Source organism: Prinia subflava, chromosome 9, assembly GCF_021018805.1.
Source record: "Prinia subflava isolate CZ2003 ecotype Zambia chromosome 9, Cam_Psub_1.2, whole genome shotgun sequence".
Classification (NCBI taxonomy): domain Eukaryota; kingdom Metazoa; phylum Chordata; class Aves; order Passeriformes; family Cisticolidae; genus Prinia; species Prinia subflava.
In genome coordinates, this window is record NC_086255.1 from 8,793,826 (window position 1) to 8,814,146 (window position 20,321).

The following is a 20,321-nucleotide window of genomic DNA, read 5'->3' on the forward strand; positions in this document are numbered from 1 at the left end:
AATGGAAAGTGAACACATTTCAGCACACAGACTTTGTTAGTGGGTATACTCCTAGTGTCTCTGATTACATCTGCATTACGTAGGACAGAAATCAAAACGAACAGAAACCAAGCTGTGGTGTGAAGGTCAAGACTCCTCCAGCTCTGTGGACCTGCCAACTCACTCTTAGCCATACGAAATCCTTTCCCCTCCCTGTCTGCCATGAATGCCAGCCAGGCCTTCAAGTGGTGATAAATCCAATTCTATTTCCTCATAAAACACAATGAGAAGCGAGACTGAGTTGTCCAATAACAATTTCCAATCCTGGGCATCTTCAGCACAAGTTGTTAAGTAAAGCACTAAAATGAACATTACTGTTTTAGTAAAGGACTGTGTGATCTTTCACCTCCTTACAAACGTGCTGGCAAACAAGATTTTACTCATAAATTAATTTTTAATGTATTTTGGTGGTTATTTTTCGGTGCTCATGAGGGATACTTTAGGGAAACTGAAATATCGATGGATTTCCTTTGTTTCCAGCACAAATACACCCATTCACCTCTATCCCGTGAATAAGACTGGGCTTTGCGATTATTGCCTGTTTCATTCTGCTTAAGCAATGCTGAAAATAAAATTAAATTAAATCAGCTGTAAGAGAAAGCAACTTCTTGTCTCCAAAGTTTGGAAATGACAGAACCATCTCATATTTAATAATTCAGACTCAGTCCTTTAAATTTTTTTATTGCAGGACAATAAGATGTCCTTTATATTTCAAAGATGTCTTCACAAAAGTCTGCAGTACTGGATTTTCTGATGCAGAGTGATTATAAAACCCCCTTTTGTTCTCATAACTTCATGATGTATATCTATAACTCTTTCTTGTTTGTGAAGATAAGACCAGCCTTGTCTCTCTAAATGCCTTTTCAAAGGAAGATTCACAGTTGTTTGACTTTTGATCTGTGTGGCAACTAGCTCGACCACCTGCACTGGGTTTGAGCAGTTACTGAGCTTGCTTTGTACCAGCTTATGAACACAGCAAGCCTTTGACACCAGAACAAGCCGATGTGTGAATACACCAATTTACAATGTAAATACAGGGCCCAACAATATGGGCATCTTTAATGACCAAATGTGTAAAGTGCATATATTGTTTACTGATTATATCATTAAATAAAACAGATGGCTCATATTCTCCATCCACCTACAGTGGATTAAAACACAATGGTGTAATAGTCTGGTAAACTGGTAATGTGAAACATTGCTTTGTACTGGTGTAGTAGCATAAATAGCTGTTCACAAATGAGCTACAAAGCCCCTCTGCCACTAAGAGTAATTAGCTTAAGGCTGTACTGAAAGAATGCTACCTTCACAATCAACACGTGTGTGCCATTCATGCTGAAAACTGCAACTAAAAAATACAACGGTGACAGAAAGTAGCAAGGAAGTTTCTTGGCATGGATAAAGTAGACCATATGCTTCCCAACATCCAGGCAAGATTGGACACACTCAGAATCATGTTTCTCAAACAATTCCCTATTTAAACACATTATTTGTGACCATGATAAGCATGTCAGAGAAACAACAGTGGGGTTTTTTTTCACTTGCACAAGCATTTTTATCAGGAGGAAGGTGGGGAGTTGGTGGAAAAATAATTTGAAGATGCAACTGTTTTTTCAAAAAAAAAAAATTAGTGTTGCAATCTTAAACTATCAGTAGATCTACTAAATAAGTAAAAGAAAACATGAAGACTTTGCTCTGACTCACAGATGTTACAAAAACCTTCTGGGTTACACTTTGGTTAATACAGCAAATTCCAAGCTAAACAAGAGCTCTGAGGTAATAAATGCTACGCAGTGAGGTCCTGCAAAAACTACTTTCGAGCTACACAAAGGTTGCAGTGAACAAAAATAACAGTATTTATGGCAAAATAGTTCTTCTCTGTCTTTCTCATTTTTCTCAATTTCCACTTTGACTTTTCTTTGCCTTCTTGATTAGATTTAAGTCAGAGAACCATACAATGGCTTGCGTTGGATCTTCCATATTAGTTAAAGAGCCAGTCAGAATTAGAAAATTTTCATCCTTCCTATCACAAAGTAGACTAAACAATCTCTCACTGTATGGCCACTTTCTCATTCATGACTTTTTTATTCTTCAGAGAGCTGCTCAGCAGGTTAGTCTTGTGTGAACGTTTCTTCTGCAGAGTTTTAAAGGTCCAGTGCAACACATTACATGCCACCAGGGATAGAAATTCTTCCTCAGTTTAGGTATTGTCCCACAGCAGCACTAATTTATCTGCATCAAAATCTGAGTGATCCCCCAAAGTCATAATTTATGGCCTTCTTTGCAAAACTACAATAGTAAGAGCAACTACAAAACACCACCCACCCCACCCCAACCAAGCTTTGCTCAAACTAAAGGGGTTCCTTGTTTTACATTAGGGCTACAGACGAGCAAACTACTCACACAGCTATGACTTGCAGGTTCAGGTCCTGGGTTCTATGGCAGAACATCATTGACTGACTTGAACAAAAATTGTATTCAGCTGAGTTTTCCCTTTCCCAGTTGCTGGTCCCTTAATCTCTTATGCCTCTTAAGCACAGCCAGAAGTCTGACCTGCCACTATGAGCTAGACTGAAAATCATCTAGTCTAAAAGACTAGATAATAAGAACAAGATTCTGATGTCATAGCAGTTTTAAATCAGCTTGATGACTTCATTGTTTTCTTAAAGATAAAGCTCTTAGTGTGCAATCAGAATCACATATGGATGCTGGAAAGCCACCACATGCTGGAAAGCCAAATTAACTTTGCTTTTATTAAAAGCCAACAATTTTAATCATGTGTGGCAAGAGAAGTGACAAGTGCCACTGGAAATCATACTCAGAATGCACAAAGCAGGTTTTTTACCTGACAGAAGATGAGGCAAATCAACTTGCATTCCTCCATTTGTTTTCAAACACTATCTCTGTCCAAAATACTGGTGTGTCTATGGGCAAGGGTGGGAGAAATGAGTTAAAATAATGGGGTTTTGACACAATTACTGTCTTTTTCTTTAAGCGTTTAGAAGTGCCACCAAAAAAGTTAAATCTTGGTATTTTGTAATTTTGGGTTGTAAATGTTGCTTTCAGTCAGTGTAGTATACAGTCTAGTTTTACTCCAGATAAGCAACTTTATGAGAATGATTTAATTTTGGTGTTTCTGTTTGCAAAGCTCCATCACACCTACACATGAAGCTACTGTTTGGAGAGGCTGAGCTTCCAGGATTTGCCTATTTGAACAACATCCAACTCCTCTATTTTTACATTTCTGTATCCCATCAAAAGGCTTGGCTTGATGAAAACTAGAAACTGTCATTTAATTCTGTACATTCTTATTTATGTTCTCTAATTCTTGAAAAGTTGAGCAGAAATTTTTTTCCACAGCACAAGTCACCAGAAATCTCCTCACATGGACCCTAACATTAAACTTCTCTGTCTACCCAGGAAAAAGGATTTGGGCTGAACATTAGGGAAAATTTGTAAATGTCTGATTGAGGAGATGGGGGATGTAGACCAGTGGAGAACACGTCAAACAAGTATCTGTCAGGATTAAAACAGGGTCAGTCAATCCTGCCTTAATACAAAGGGATGAACTTTTCTGAAATCACTTCCAAGCTGGTTCTGTTTCCTTTGGTAAATATATGGATTACAATGAAGTGACCCAGTGGCAAGATATCATACATATCTTGTATTCAGAAAATGTTACATTCAGGAATTTATGGCTTAAACACTCTGCAGTAAATGAAACGTGTAAAATCCAACCTATATTGTTCTTTCACAGTTATAGTGTGAGTGGTGTCAAGACCATGATCCCTAATCCACTACTGGCCTTAAAGAGTTCGACTTAATTGATTTCTGAAAAGTTGTCTCCAACTACTTCAGCAATTACCAATGCCAGCTTTTGCTAACAGCTTCTCTCCTTCACATAAACAATCGTACCATATTCAAAACATGTTTACTACCTTCACTATCCCTGAACATCACATCAGAGAGAACTCATCCTACTGGAATCCTTGTAAGTACTGCAGGAAAGCCCTGCACTGCTTATGCTGATGTAAGACATGGCTTCTCATGGAAGCATGTCGTGGGGTACCTGCTGTGGTTCAGAAATGACAATGCTGGCTGTGAAATGCCTTTTGTTTCACTCATGACACTCTGAACCTTTTTAGGCTCTAGCTGCTTAATGGTAGGCAACAAATCCCAGTGCAGAAAACAACCACAAAGGGTTACATGATACCTAACCTATCACGATGCTTTCCATTGTTGGTATATGTGGTGCAGGACTAGCTAGGATAATTATCCACTGGGATCCTGCTTTCCTGCAGAAACACAACTGTGTGTTAATGTTCTTTCCAGCTGTTCAGCTGGACACGAGTAGTCAGAAGGGGAGCAAATGAGATAGCAATTCCAGATGACAGAAAAGAGGGAATGGAGAGGACAGAACAAAGACCATTGTACACTTCAAATAGGAATGGAAAAAGAGAATTAGAAATGTGGTCTGAAGAATGCTGAGAACCCTGCTCATAATGGAGATAGTGTAGGCAGCCTGAAATGTAGATAAAGCATTCCAACAATCTGAAAAATAAAACAATGCTACCACATATAAATGCTCATACCACACTGAATGAGGGACATCCTCTTCTAAAGCTGCCTGGGCACAAGGAGATTAAAACACTGGCCTATTTTATCCTATGCATTTAAGTTACTAGATGTAAAGATCAATCGTGATGTTCCTTTTTTCTTCCAGGTTTGAAGAAAACTTAACTCTGTATCACTTAGGTTGTTAGAGATGAAGGTTTGCAAAGGCTACGGTGGCATTAAACTAATCCCAGCTACATGCCTGCAATGTTGAAATTGGTCCCTTTCTGTAAGGCATTCAGTACCTGTGGCCTGGAACTCTCCAAGTACACTGATGGCTGCTGGTTAAATAGCAGCTCAAAAGACTTCTGCACCCTCCATGGTGCATGAACTGAACAGTATTTCTAACACTGAATGAAAGTGGGGCAAGATTTTTCAAAAGTATTGTGGAAACAGTACACATATAACACTGTCTAAGAAAGACAAGTAATGTTTAGAAAATGTTGTTCCATTGATTATTAAAAATAAGAAATGCATCTTACATGCATCAGATTACACCATACTTAAACTAAGGACAGGGAATCCACATTGTCCCATATTATTTTAAAATATTTGCTGTTGAGACCTAGAGGTACATTTCCTGTTTTTTGGTTGGACTCCTAATGATGAAGAATGCTCACCCTTGGGAATTTTGCTGATGACACATTTATGTTTTCCAGATGTTTTGTCCATCACTTCGACAAAGAAACAAGGTTTCTTTTTAAAGTCAGAGACAAAGCAAGGAACAACTAGGTACTAATTAATGCCAAGGTTTAATCTGGAATAACAAGCAGTATGTTCCTCATCCAAGGACTAGATTGTGATTAACAGCACCACAGAGCTTATCAGTTTCCTTCTGAAAAGATTCAACACTTCATAATTGATAAAGGTTAGCTGCATAACAAAACACAAATGTACAATAACATAAGAATCAAGTAACGACATTAAATGCTTAAAACTCAGGAAAATGATAAAAGAAGTTATTACAAATGACAGTTACAAGCACTAAAATACCCTATGCATATTTTACAGCTTCCAGTTAACAACAGAAATATTAAGGACATGGTTTGCAAGGAGCACAATAAAAACTGTGTTGCCCCAAGAGATGAGCCAGAATCATTCTGCCACTTATTCTCCCCCTTGTTCAGTCTCCCTCAAGTTAAGGAATTCCTCCACTGGTTTAAGTTAACCATATGCTTAAATACGCTCCTGAATCAAGGTCTAAATCACTGAAGCAAACAGCTGCAGCTGTAAATATTCAACATGGAGCAGACATTTTGCTTGAGGATTTACTGTTTCAATCATTTCCCAGTGTAGAAATACATCTTGAAGTAAAAATAGAAATATACATACAAAAAAGTTGCTGAAACAATTCCTACTCAAACTTCTTTTGGCTTGAGACCAAATATCCTGGAAAGAGGAACTCCTCTATTAGCATGAGAACAAGGCAAATGTAGCTGTATGTTAAATCCCACTCTGGATTGGTGATACAAAGACCTGCCTTCAGAAAACTGCAGGGACTCAACAGCCATGGCCAAGTATGACTGAAACAGGCTTTAGCTCAGAAGAAAATCAGGTTTTTGTCATGGACTTTTGGGGATGGGAACACAGACTGGTAGGGAAACAGGGAAAAAGGCAGTGGTAACACTCACTCTTTGTTGGGGTTTGTGTCCACAGGGACATGACTGTCCCTGCTGCTGTTCTCAATATATGCAAATGTGGGCTCTGTAGCCAAGCAAGGAGGCAGAACAGACATCCTTAACTTTGCACAACTCTGCAAGCAAAAGAAAGCAATAAAGAAGTCCTGTGCATCCACTGCTGAATGGTCACAGCCCAGGTCAGTGGTGGAGGCACAGCCCATGCTCTGCTTAAAGAACTGCCCCACACTGAGTGTCCCCTCAGCCCAATGACCACACCACCACCACTGCTGAAGCTGCATGAGAACTGCCAGAAAAAAACACTTCAATCCAGGCCCAAACTCTGAAGGCCAATTCCAAAAGTCACGTTGTAAATCACTTCTGCTTAGGACCAGAGGCAATGGACACAAGTTGGGTGCTGGGAGATTTCAGTGAGACACCTTGAGAATTTGCTTATTTCAGCTGCTACTGGAACAGATTGCTCAGAGGCATTGATATCTCTGGCCTTGGATGTGTTTGAAATGTGACTGGAGAAAAGTCTGAGCAACCTATTCTAAAGAGACTTGCCTGGAACAGGAGGTTAGACCACATGACCTCTAGAAGTCCCTTCCATCCTAAATTGTCCTACAGTGCTGTGAAATGTTGAAAAATAAGTGCAAGTTCTGAAATATCCTGGAGCTCAAACGTAGAACAAACTTTGACTAGCAGTGATGCAAGAAGCAGGACTCCCAGAATTTTCCTGGGAAGAGTGAAGAAGCTTCACCAGAACTCTCATTCCATTTCTGACTGCAGCCACATTGCTCATGCAGCTGTTGGCAACTCACATAACATTACCTGAGAGCTGAACTGAACCCTGACTGCCTCATTGCTACCAGGCACAGGCAGTGTCTCTGTCCTGTTGGGAAACAAATTTTACAGGTCTCTTTTATAAATGCAGATGTGTTCATAAGCTTCTCAAAACACAATTGATAATAATCCAGAACACTGAAATCGGAAGATTAAAAGAATACTTTTGACACAAAAATTTCCTGGTGAACCAGACAGGATAAAAAGTTGTTCTGAGTGCAGCAGCTATTCTTCTAAAATATTTTCATGCAATTTGAAGGGGATAGACAGAACATATCTGCTAATTGAAAAAAGATTCAAATCTACTGAAATTTTTATCTGGTTACTTTTAGGTTTGTTTGTTTCCCACTGGGCTGTGTGTGGCTTGGAGACTTTCCAAATTTTTTTCTTATAAGCTTTTCTGGCTATTGGCTTAGGATATGGGCAAAACCCTGAAGATATTCCATAACACATTATTTTCTACTTCTTTCTAGCACACTGTGCACTCCCCTATTCACACTAGGGTACAGACCAAGGGATAAAGTCCTGAGACAACCCATTCCAGTGCCTCACCACACTCACAATAAAGAACTTCTTCCTAATATCTAATTTAAACATACTCTCAGTTTGAAGACATTCCCCCTGATCCTAGTAATGCCATGCCATAAGAGGAATGTATGAATTTAGTAGAACCTAAGTAGCTGCTACAGAAAAAAAAAAAGGTCATGAATGTATAGGTCATTTGTATGTGACAATATTTAAAAACACTTATTACAAAAATACTCTTACTCTCATACCCAAAATATTATGAGACAACAAATTCCAATACATAAGGCTGGTACCTTATTGCTAGAGCAGCAAACTGGGATAGGAAGACCTGTCCCTACTGTGCCACTGATTTCCTTAGTGAGCTATGGCAACCTACAAAATCTGTCTCTGCTTTTATTCCCCATCTCCAGAACATTTCATGCACAAACACGTGGCCAGGGAATTTAGGTCATACAAAAGGCAGTAATTCAGCCCTCTAGCTATCCAAATACCTGATCTCTTAATATATTCAGCCAGATTCAAAAGAGATGCTGCTCTACCTTTCCCAGACAGTAAAATTAGAAGGAGTTAGGCATTCATTTGCAGCACAAGGTGTTAGCATGGCATATGACTTCAAGCATATCAGCAAATATATATTGTGGGAACAGCCACTACACTGGGCAATGTTTAATTTAACATTACCTTTTCTGTATAACGTTGATGTGGAGAATGGTCCTCCAGTGTTTTATTTTATTGGTTCCAACAGTTATGTAAAACATTGTGTGGTGTGTACTGACGTATGCAGAAATTAGGACACAACTGTGCTAATTATATTTCTTGCAGTTGTATTTATCTAATGCATGCTGATTTCTTGGGGTCTGTACTTCATAATTATTCTTGTAACTAAAAAAATTGGGGTGATGCTGAGGCTGGGATAATGCTAGACCCTTCTATCAAACAGTCACAAACAAATTCACTGTAGGTCTATAAATTATGTGGTTTCAAACAACATCCTGAGAATTTTCTAGTGAAAGTTGCTTCTATGCTGGCATTGCTTTTGGCACATTTACCTGACCTGAGCTTAAATCCTAACCTGACTTTCATCTAGATAGGTGACTCAGCTGAGCACTTTTGTTGAAGAAAAAGGAAATCCAGTGCCTTTCTGACACATAGAAACATGCCACCATGGTGTTCAACTACATAATCCTTTTGTCTGAAAAGAAAAACCCAAGTATATCTCAGAAAGATCCTATTTTTCATTTGGTTTATGGAACACTTATAAACTAGGACTCCTAACTGTGATTCCCAAACACAAAACAAAGTCAAAGGTTATAACATATGTTTTTGTTTCAGCTTCTCCAAATTACTTGCAAATGTATTCAAACACAATATGAGGAGATACTTTATTTTATTGAAAATAACAGACTACAGGGTGCTACAAAAAAGGCTGGGGTACCTCAAGCATAAACACGGAAAGAATACATTGGTTTAGAAACCCATAAATCCTTATTTAAATCTGCCAACCTGAAAGCCAAGTAAAGCCCGAAAAAACTATTTTTCCTAAATGCTATGTCTGATTAAGCCATACTATTAAATGACAGCTGAACTTTAACATTAATATGATATTATTTAAATAACTGCATGATGTTTTTTACACTAAAATGATGAATGATTTTTGGACAGCTCAATTGACATAAAGCAAGAAACCCCTTTAATGAGATTTGACAAAATGGAGACATATGCAGAATATTCGTTACAGCTCATGTCGCAGAGCCCTTCCAGGGGAGACTTGGGTTTGGTTGGTGTCTTTTCTTTTCCTTCATTTTTTTATAGTTTATTTTGATTGTCTACAGTCACTGAACCATCCCTTTCAATTGCCACTTCCTTCCTCCATGGATTTTGAATTTAGCTTGTGTCATTTACATATTACTCTTAATCAGAGAATTTTATATGCTACATTTTGGAGTTGGAATTGTAAGAAATCAGTGGAATGAAGGCATCAGGTTCAGTCACTTTAACCTTTATCAATTTGGTATACAAAGAAGTAACAAAGGTATATTTCTGAGGAGACTTACAGAGAAATAGAGCTCGTGTTAAAGAACAACTTATAAAATTCCATGTTTCACATTTCCTAAGCCAAGTAACAAATCAACAACTCTGCTAAAATTTTCTCCTCCTTATTTCCTTTTTCTTTTTTTTTTTTTTAAATAAGCCAAGTGCATTAAGCAAACACACAACATAAAAGCCTGTGGCAAGGGTAATTTCAGACTGAACTCTTCAGAGGATGCACTAAACTCCTTTAAAATTGTGCTTTCTTAGCATCCAGCACCACTTATTAGAGGGATGCTTTTCTTCTTTAGGAAGCTGAGTATGTACAGAAATACAGACATCACAGAGAAGCTCAGGTGCTGTTTCACTGGGTAAAGAACACATATCCAGAGGTGCCACTAATTAAAAAAAATCTGTCTGAGAATGCACTGATGCCAATTTAAGGGGAGTAGCATTCAGTGGACAACTCTCTTCAGTCCCACATAGAGTTTTAGGACATTGCACACTTTTCCTTTTCATTTCACTTCATTTTGATCCCAGGGACAATTTTCTTAACATTGAAAGTGTGGAAGAAACATGCTAAAATCTCAAGGGCTGGCAATGTGTCTGCCCCATCCATTTAGGCAGAATTGATAATTTTAACCTTTTCTCTGCACATAAATTTATGCCACCCTAAAACATTTACCAACTTTCTCATTTCAACAGGCAAAAAACCCCTCAAAACACCAAAATCACTGAAGAATAAGAAACACAAGGAAACAACTCAAAAATCTTAATTTTAGAACACACATACAAAACCCCACAAACAAATACAAAGAAACAAAGATGAGAAATCATTACACAAGGGTTCTCCTTCAGGCTACAGAAAACTCTTTCCATAGGCATAACAAAGCCTTCCATTATCCAAAGACATTCTACATAGCAGCCTGGGTAAAAAAAAGTCAGGTACAGCAGCAAAACGTTGAGGTTGAAGCAAAATTGAAAATAAAGGCACAGAGGCAGAGTAGAAGAAAAGAAAGACCAGGAATGTCCCTACCTTGGCCTTACCTTCGCAACATTCCCGTCAAAATCCTGGAACTCTTCCCCAGGTTTGCATCTGTTTCTCTAAGCTGGGAAGAAAAGAGTCTCATTAAAGGTAAAAGGAACACATATCCCATTCTGTACAAAGGACAGGTGTTTCTACAGCCACCTGAGTCAGTTAGCTTCAGGTTTAGCACACAAGTTCATAAAACCACCAAAGCTCTGAAATTTAAAAATATTTTGTCCTGTTCTCAATTACATAAATATGAAACCCAGGGAAGGTATGTCATTGAGGCAAGAAAGGTGAGTCAGGATAAAGAGCAAAAGCGTTACAAATAAAGGGTTGTAGGTTGCTCTATACATTAGAATCCATAATTCCCACACGTATGTGTACTGTTTGTGTACATTAGTGAAAGGATCAAGGGATGACAAGACAGCCATGTGCTGTGTTCCTGAAGTTTTATGAAAAGAAAAACACATCTTTCTATCACTGTTTTTCAAAGACAGAAACAGAAATACAAAATATATCCTTTTAGCAATTCTGTATAAAAGAAATATGTCTATACTGGCCCTTAAATACAAAACTTGTACTGACCTTACAGCAGCCACCTCTGGCCTGGGTGCTCAAATGCTTTGTGAATAGCATTTATAGCATATGTACATGTACAGAAGGAACAGCTGTACAGTATATATATAGTGGGTTTTTTTCATGTAAGGAGCTCCCACCCACTGAAATTACCATTTTTGTAGTTTATTAGGACAAAGGAAACCTACAGTGTACAGCTACACCTCATTAGCTGTCTTGTTCTACCACTTCCAAAAATATTGCAAAATAGGTAAAAAATTAAATAGAGTAGATGAAAAGTTATGAAACAAATGAACTTCATGTTTAATTCTATTGCTTTTTAAAAGGGATTAAAATGTCCCTTCTCTTTTTGCGTTTATTAGTGTTCCACAAAAGGAAATCTAGAAATTAGAAGACTACAGGAAGAATAGTCCTCTTATTGCTCATAATGATTATTACTATTTCAGTTATGAAATAGCAGGGACCACTGTTTCTAACACGCCCCAAAACACAGCTGTGTGTACATACATAAAAACATTCTTCTCCCCATGATAGCTGAATATTTCCCTCTTCATTATCAAATCACATTGAAAGGATTACCTGAGTCTTTGACTTCTCACTGAAAGAACTTTGTTGCAGTAGACAAAATGCAAACAGTAACACTGCCAAGGAGAGTGGCAGTCTTCCAATAACAAATCACCTTCACCATAACAAACCACTATTATATCTTGAATATTTGAACAGCAGCAATATTAAACCCAGTCTCTATTCTGGAGCACAGTACAGTAAATATTTCCTGCCAAAATTAATGCTTATTACTGAAATCAGTAGGTGATGTGACAATCAGTGTCACATAACCTTTTTGCATAAATTTCCTCCTTATTCTTCTAAAAGCTATTAAGAAAATACCAAGTAGAAGCTGAGACTGGATAACACCAATCAAGTCTTGCTCTTAGCAATATCATATTCAGTGGGAAAGCTTGCACTAACTCTCAGATCTCTGTAATTATGTGCTATGATGGAACAAAGATGAGTATTATATTCCAGGGAGGCCATTCCCTCATTTTTTCCTGATTCATCTAGACAATTCAAGCTCCAGAAAAGCAGTTTAGCCTGGTTTGACACAAGTAACAGAAGAAAAAACGTCACAATAATTTTTAAAAGGCTCATTAAAAAGCCAAGTTCTTATCTATGCTAGAAGGGATTCTGAAGTACAAATGTATGCTTTACATTGGTCTTTTATTATTCATAAAGATGCATTTAACACTTGGGGCTTCTCCTCCCTTTTCACAGAAAAGTAGCGCTCTCCTTTTTACCATTAAATGTTTGATCCTAACTTTCCTCTCTTGCTGCAGGATTCTACCTGACAGCTAGAATCAGTGCTGATAGTTAGGAAGGGGAAGCTGAATCTTAGAGGTTTGACAAACTCCTCTAAGCAAGACGACCTCATGTTTTTATGGTAATAAAAAACCCACAAAATAAGCAAAAGAAACATTAAAAAAGAAACAAACACGTACACACATAGTTGGAAGATCTCTAGCTACCTCCCAAGAGAATGCTAAGAAAACACCTTTTCTTCCTGCTCTGGCAGAAAAAAAAAATAACACATGAAGAGTTTCAAACTGTAAGTTTGTTTTTATTTAAAACTGAATCAACTGATTGCAGTTCTTTCACCATTTCTTTATCAATACCAGAACGCCACAGAAGTGTGGAATGGAACTGGTGGAATGTGGACCTCTTAAACAGAGTATGTTTCACAGAACTGCTGCAGTGAAAACATTTTGAAACAGGCTTTGATATTAGCAATGAAAAATCTACATGGTGTTTAAAAATAATATTAAGAATAATAATAAGAAAGCAGGAAGATGAACAAGATGCTGACATTGGTATCTTGTCTGCCTTAGACAAATTTTGAGGTTTTCCAAAAAAATGTTGCATCTTTTAATGCCCTGTATAGTCCAGTTAACCTATCTGACTTATAGCAGAGCTTTTATTCCTTCTCTTTGCCTTCAGAAGAAAATAGGAGTTTTATTCCATAGACAGGAAAATTCATATATGTACATTTAACCAAACCATTGAGACGTTAACTTATTTACATTTTGCTTATTAAAAAAAATCTTCCTAATTTTCACAACATTGAACTGTTAAAGCTGATCATCCTACTCAAGTTGACAGTTTCATTCCAGAAGACAAGTTTATTCCCTGGTTGATAAAATAATAAGTACTCCATGTATTTAATGTAAATCTATAATGCATTGATAAAGCACTCTCTATTCTGGTCTTTCAAAATCTCCAGATAATGGGAAACAAGGCAAATTATCCAAGATAACCCCTAAATATTCATCTGAGTGTATATAGGCAGCTGGAACAGGTCCACCCATGTGCCTCCACTAGAGAACTTTTCTGAATTCCCTAAAGAAAATATTTTAAGTGGCTTCTGATAAAAAACTTGGAATTTGAGATCTTCCATTATGACAAGAGGTTTTTTTACTGCACTGTGGTGGAGTGTGTATGTACTGCACTTTCCTACAATATAACTCTTATTTTTAATCTTGCTCTTTGCATCTTACAGGTTTTGCCATCAAAGAAATTTGCTCCTCAGGTGGAAAGCAATGAAAAGGAAAAGTTATGTTATGAACCATGTGTACATTGAGTGATCAGAACTACATCCCTGGGATATACAGGATCAGCAGAAAGGAATACATGGCATTCATCTCCATTACCTAGGTTTTATTTGTCCAGCTAGAAACACAAAAGCATTTCATTCTCAGCAGTCACTGGGGATGTAAGGAGTGGAGGTGAAATAAGACACCAAGTTGCCAGAACAAAACTTGGTCTATCCTCACAATTCTTAGTTACATTTCGTGATCTGGCTATATTTAATATTCTAAAGTACCTAATGCCCAGCACTTCAGAAAGCAACTGGTACACTGGCAGAAAATGCCTCATTAATTCTATTACAGGAAGCTTTACTAATCAAAGCTATCCAAGTGAAAAACTCCCTGGGAGTTTTTTTAAAGTGCCACTGGTCAGTTAAGAGATGTCTGGGAGAACCTGGCTTTGGAAAAATTGGGCACTTGGGAAAGTATCTGAACAACATGTCATGGACAGAAAGTCCTGGCTCTGTGAGCAGAAAGCAGAGACAGAGAGGCTGGGCTCCCAATGCAAGTTCAGAGAATTTGTACACATTGGATGGGATGGGCTTCTGAGCAGCTCCATTAACTCTGCATAGTGGGGCTGATCCCCACGGAGGCCCCATGAGCCAGAAGTGACACAGGGATGTCACCTCGGCTGCAGAGACTGAGCAGCACTACCTGCTCCTCACACAGACCTGCCTGGGGGCTGTTATTTGCATCTGCAGCTACAAAGAGTAAAGCTGCTCAACTATTAGAAGCTCACTTATGATACTGAACTGTTTCATAGGAAGCCCAATAAGTCATTGGAACTGACAGTCCAACAAAAAAACAAACCATTCAAAGACAAAACACTGACTTAACTGTGATAGTGACAGAAAATTTGCTTCCAACAGCAGATTTGGTGACTACAGTGTGATTCCCAATCAGAGAGACTTGGCAGGATGGGGCCCATGTAAGACACTTTGTAAGTTCTCCACTGCAGATGGTGATTATATCTCATCTGGATTATTTTTGCATGCACAAAGAACTTGCCCAATGCAAATAAAATGCAGAATCAGCAATCACTTATTATCAAACTTACCCTTTCCCGAGCACGCTGGATCTTCTCTCTGTCATGGCTGAGGTTTTCAAGCATCTCCTGTCCAATCTGCTCTGCATTAAAAAACGAAAATGTAAATCATGAAAAATACAGCTTGTGACTGCAAGGCCTTAAAATGCCAAGTTAGATTCTAACAAGAGCATTTAATACACGTGGTAGCCTAATCACTCCTCCTAACTGCAAAGAGGAAGGAATACATAATTATATTAAATTTTAAGTTTTTCAAACAACATAAAACTGAAGAAGCAAACCAAACCAGAAGCTGCCCCTCTGCAGTCTCTTGAGATTGTCTAGGCTGTGGGAATTGATGCTGACCTTTGATCTGTGAAACAAAGGCAACAAGACTTTCAGACTTGCTCTAGATGCTGGGTGCTCACACTTCCCATCTACTCTTAAAGCCCAAGGAAGTCAGTAAGCCTTTGCTAAAACACCAGCCATCCTTGTACATCTAAGGACACAGAAGTCATATTAGAAGAAAACCTCTCTCAGTGCCTCTCAGCATTTACCATTGATGCTTAAATGAAAGCTTTTTCAGGCTCACCCAGTTACTGGTGCCTGCTTTGCTCCACCATGGACTGTTTCTGGCTGGCTTAGAGATAGGCTGTAATCTCCTGATGTTTTCAACAGCAGACAGAGACATTAATTTATAGTCATCACCGTTTGTTTACACAGGGGTTGTTTCCTTCCGCAGCTTACGCTGAACCAAAGGTTGCAAAATTATAGTGGAGAGGCCTCAAGATATGGTACAAAGACAACACAAGATGCCAAAACTTTACTCTTCAAACAGCTTCAATCAAATGCTTCTCTAACACTGAAATATTAGCAGCAAGTATAGAGAAGAGATTTTAATCTTCAAAGCTCTATAGAAATATTAAGAAACCCTCCCTGTATTTCCCTGAAGGAGAAAAAGAAGTTGAATCATCCCCATTTTACAGATGGGGAAGCAGGCAGAAGGAGCTGAAGCAGCTGTAGCTTTGCCTCAGGACACACAGCACGTGTGAGACAACCAGCATTTCTGTGCACTCATTTAGGGTACTTAGCAGGCTTACCAGAGATATGAACCAAAAGAGTCAAACTACAAAAACATGGTGCTTTTTTCCCTTAAACAACAAATAAAAAAGCCTTGCTTTTGTTCTAGTGAGTGAGTAGGATCATAAAATGTCATTATTCAGGGAGACTTGAGAAATGGATCATTAAAAATTCACCAATATGTTAGTAAACACGATTATGATTATTTTTTTAATAGATATAGTCCATTTGCAAGGAACAATCCAAAGCAGGATCGCTTCAAACTTTAAAAGTTTGAGACAGGCAATGTTATTTTTAAATCCATTTAACACAAGGTACACAGTCTGCCAGATAAAGTCTGAGGAAATTCATTACATATATATTTCTCTATCAGTTGCCAAGTATAGTACAAGTAAGATAAATATTTCCTCTGACCACAAATTGACATCCTCATTATGCTATCTTGTCCCTCTTGGCTCGCTGCTCTTTACTTTTAACTGTATATACAATGCCTCCCAAAGGTGAAATGTGGTAAGATACATGGGCTTGGAGTTAAAAAGGCTGCACAGTGCAGTGCAGTTACACAAATGGCAGCTTCAGAAAACGATTCACGAGAGCCTTGCCTACCCTTGCATGTCAAAGGACTTACAGGATGGAACTATACTGAGCTTTTCCTCATTAAAGCACTCAAAATACTGTAATACACAAACAGATATATGTGTTCAATATAATCCAGGGGAGAAAAAAACAAAGCAAAATCTCTTAAAAGAAAGGGGGAATAATCAACAAATTACTAACCTAGTAGCATGAGGTGAAATGATAAAAAGTGTATTTAGAGCTAAAAATTACATGTATGTTTGCAAACATAAAGGACTCTGAGGTGCAGGTCCTCCTTCAAAGGAATAAGTATAAAATCCATGGCTAAAATGGTTTGGTATCTCATGAACAAAGCTCAAAAATATCTTTGTAGGAAATAGTTTTATTTTTATTACACCAATTTTTAAGCAAGTTACTGTGGGTTTGTATATTTTTTTTTCATCTTCCTCCTGTCACTGGCAAGTTCACAGTTTTAGCTTTTTATAATGATTGAGTTTATTTTCCAACCATCAATGTGACAGCAGCATCAACTGTAAGTGAGGGTAAAACACCGTCACTTTGACGAATAGTGTATTTTCCTCTCATTGTCGATGACTGAAGACATCAATAAATAAGGAAGGAGAGCATGTCAGCCAGAATATCACAGAATGAATTGTTGATATGACACTTAGGGATTAAACCTTCAGCCATGAAGTTCAACCTAGCAGAGGGGTCTGAGAACTGAGATAGTTGCGTTTCTTCCCAGCAGCCTCTATAGATAAATAATTGGACGGATCATCAATTTTACAGGAGCAGCTTTACTCTACATGCACTTTCGTTGATGATCTTTGGCCTTTTTTGGGCTAAAATAACAACATAAGTTGAACAAAGAGACATGAAGGAGGTAACATAATCTCACAATAAGTTTGCAAACATAAATTTACACCTTTATCCTCTTCGTATCCTCTGCTCAGAAAATTCACTGATGACAGTGAAACTTGATTTTTAGCTGGAAGGTCAAGACAGTCAAACCAAAATATTATTACATAGAGAAAATAGAGACTTCTCAGGGATACAAAGACATCTCTTCACCTGGTTTCCAACTGAAAGCACCTGGGACTAGGAAAAATGTTGCATTAGCCCACAGTACAGCTAATTACAAGCTTGATATCATTGTTATCTGCTTGCTAACATTTTTCAGGTTTCCCCACAACTCTGATGTTTTCCTTCCAGTTAAAACATTCATCTGTGTGGCAGATTCATGCTTTTAGTGCAATGGTGCTGTACAGATCTTCCCAGCCAGCATATAATGCAAGTCATTGATGAAGCTACCACAGTTACATGAAAAGGTCAGCTTTGTAAGATATGCTGTAGTGCAGATGCATGAATTAAGACCAGTACACAAACTAAAGGGTGTTGCCTGTTATGGTGTCATTTCCACAGAATCTTAACAATGTCAATTATTCAGGGATTATGCCAACCTTTCAGTTGTTTTGAACCGACAAGGTTTAGTATGGTGCAGTCCCAAGTCCTGCCAAAGACTGAGTGGTGCTGCCTCTTCTAACTGAAATTCCCAAAGAGATACATAAAATCATGTTCTAAAATTACAGCTAAACTGTGAGAGGCAGAAGGGTGAATGTATTTACATCATTATTATCTGTGTACTGTCAGAGGGCAGGAATATTCGATAGAGCAATTATCTCAGTCTTAAACAATGCTGTGATGGTCAGAAAAAAATATTTCTGAAAAAAATACATAATATTAACAAGCATCATCCTTAAATGGAGAATGCTAAAATCCACAGCTCTAAATGTATTCCGCCCTAAAGGTGTTTGAACAAAGTATGGGAAATGATCCTCTTTAGTGCCAAGCACTTGAAAAATGCCATGTTGTGAGTCCAACACAAATGGTGCCTGGTTCTATGAGACTATCTTATGTGAGAAAAACATAACATTTTTTATCCTAAAACACTGAAATTAATTAGCAGAATGAATACAACTTTCCCCACTTGAAGAAAAACAAAACACCTCCCCCCCAAATGTAACAAACGCAAACCTAACTTCTCCCTCCATGTGTGCACAAATTGGCACATGGTTTTCAACATTTATGTTGAGATAAACCCAAAAGACAATGATCACTTCTAGCAATGCTTTACACTCCTGAATAAGCCCCTTCTTTGGAATTTGCTTGTAACCTGTATGCAGTATTTATTTATACATACAAATTGTAATTATTTAATGCGTGGTCCACAGAGTTTGATTTCTAATACATACAAACACACCAAGGACGCAGCATAAGTTGTGCTTGACTGGTTTTCTTTTACTTTTTTTGCCTCCAGCCACCTAAGAATTTATGTACTTTATCAGCTAAACTGATTCTGAAAGAGCTTTTTCTAATCACTCAAGTCAATAATACCTTTTTGCCCTAAGAATGACTAATATTTTTACTCAAGAGACAGGAATGACATGGAATGAGCCTCTCCAGGCTTTAGGATAAACAAACACGCATTTTCATGAATTTTGAAGACAGACTCCCCATTTTTCTTTTCATATGAAAAACAAAATAATCCAACACAGTTTACAGAGCACTTTTTCTCTCAAAGTGTACCGTGTGTGTATGAAAGTGTCATAAGATGCAGCAGATATCTTGATATGATTTAAAATACAAAAAAAGCTTAAAACCAACCAAATCACAGAGAGGATGCCTGGAAATATGATTTGCTCAATCTCATCATATATACAATGCATGCATCTAAGCTATGTAATTAGAGGCTGGAAAAGACAAATTAATTTACATTGGGAAAAGCATAAGATCGTGTTAAAAACCAAGATGGTTTTCTACAGAAACTACAAAACACACTATAAAAACCACAGTGTGTTGACCAGAGTGGGGAACAGTTCCAGGATGAGACCCCCAGCCCTGCCCAGTGAGCAGTGCCATTGGGGAATGCAACTGTGTGTTGTCTTTGCACAGAGACATTGCATGCTCTGAAGATGCAGCTAAAGCTTATAAAAGATTTTTGGAAACTGTGCTGACACAGGCTGGGACTTTTTTTTTTTTTTCCGTTAAAGCCATTCCATTTTGGACAGGTTAAAAGTTTTGATCTTAGAAGACTAGGATAAATCATCAACAGCAGTGTCTGGGAAAAAATACTAGAAAGTGTTAAAAGCTCACTGTTCAGAGGTGACAGCAAGCAGATTTACAAACTTGGAAAATATAGGCTGCAGGAGTTGAAGAATTCAGGGCTGAGTCAAACACCTTACACTGCTGACAGCAGAAAGTTAATAAAGAAAGTGATGACATGTCTTGAAGCATAGGGACACAGGTAAAAGTCCAATAAATTCCCCAGTTCACAGCTGACATATTTACATTGAACAGATGATATAATTAGAAACAGAAGGATTTAGATAATTAAGGTTATTAAAAAACAATACAGGATAATACAGATAAATGAAGGATAATGTAACAGTCATAAGCCAATGGAGAGACAATTTGTAGAGCGTTAATAGAACAGTGAAACATGAGTTAGTTCTCAAATGCCTCAAGAATCTGCCATGAAGATGTTAATCTGCATGTTGCTAAGTGGTCAATTAACACAATAAAATAAAAATTAGCTACTTTTTATAGGGATTAGTTGGCTTCTTCAGAAGAAGCAAATGCCATACAGGTGGAAAGACCACTGACAATCCACAGCATTCATAGAGGCCATCCAACACTTCCAGAGCTATCAGAAGTTCAGTGCAAGA

The 20,321-nt window shown here is 37.9% G+C and overlaps 1 protein-coding gene across 2 annotated transcripts in view; it reads right to left on the bottom strand.

The window, feature by feature from the left end:
- VTI1A (vesicle transport through interaction with t-SNAREs 1A) overlaps positions 1-20,321 on the bottom strand; it is a 260,355-nt gene that overhangs the window by 89,787 nt on the left and 150,247 nt on the right. Inside the window, exons 6-7 of one of the 2 annotated variants that reach the window (XM_063405310.1) lie at positions 14,974-15,044; positions 10,708-10,780 (exon numbers count right to left, since the gene is read on the bottom strand). In XM_063405310.1, coding sequence (XP_063261380.1) covers positions 10,715-10,780; positions 14,974-15,044 — 137 coding nt within the window. In that variant the 3' untranslated portion in view covers positions 10,708-10,714. The remainder of the gene's footprint in view (positions 1-10,707; positions 10,781-14,973; positions 15,045-20,321) is intronic. The other variant, XM_063405309.1, reaches the window with a different exon arrangement.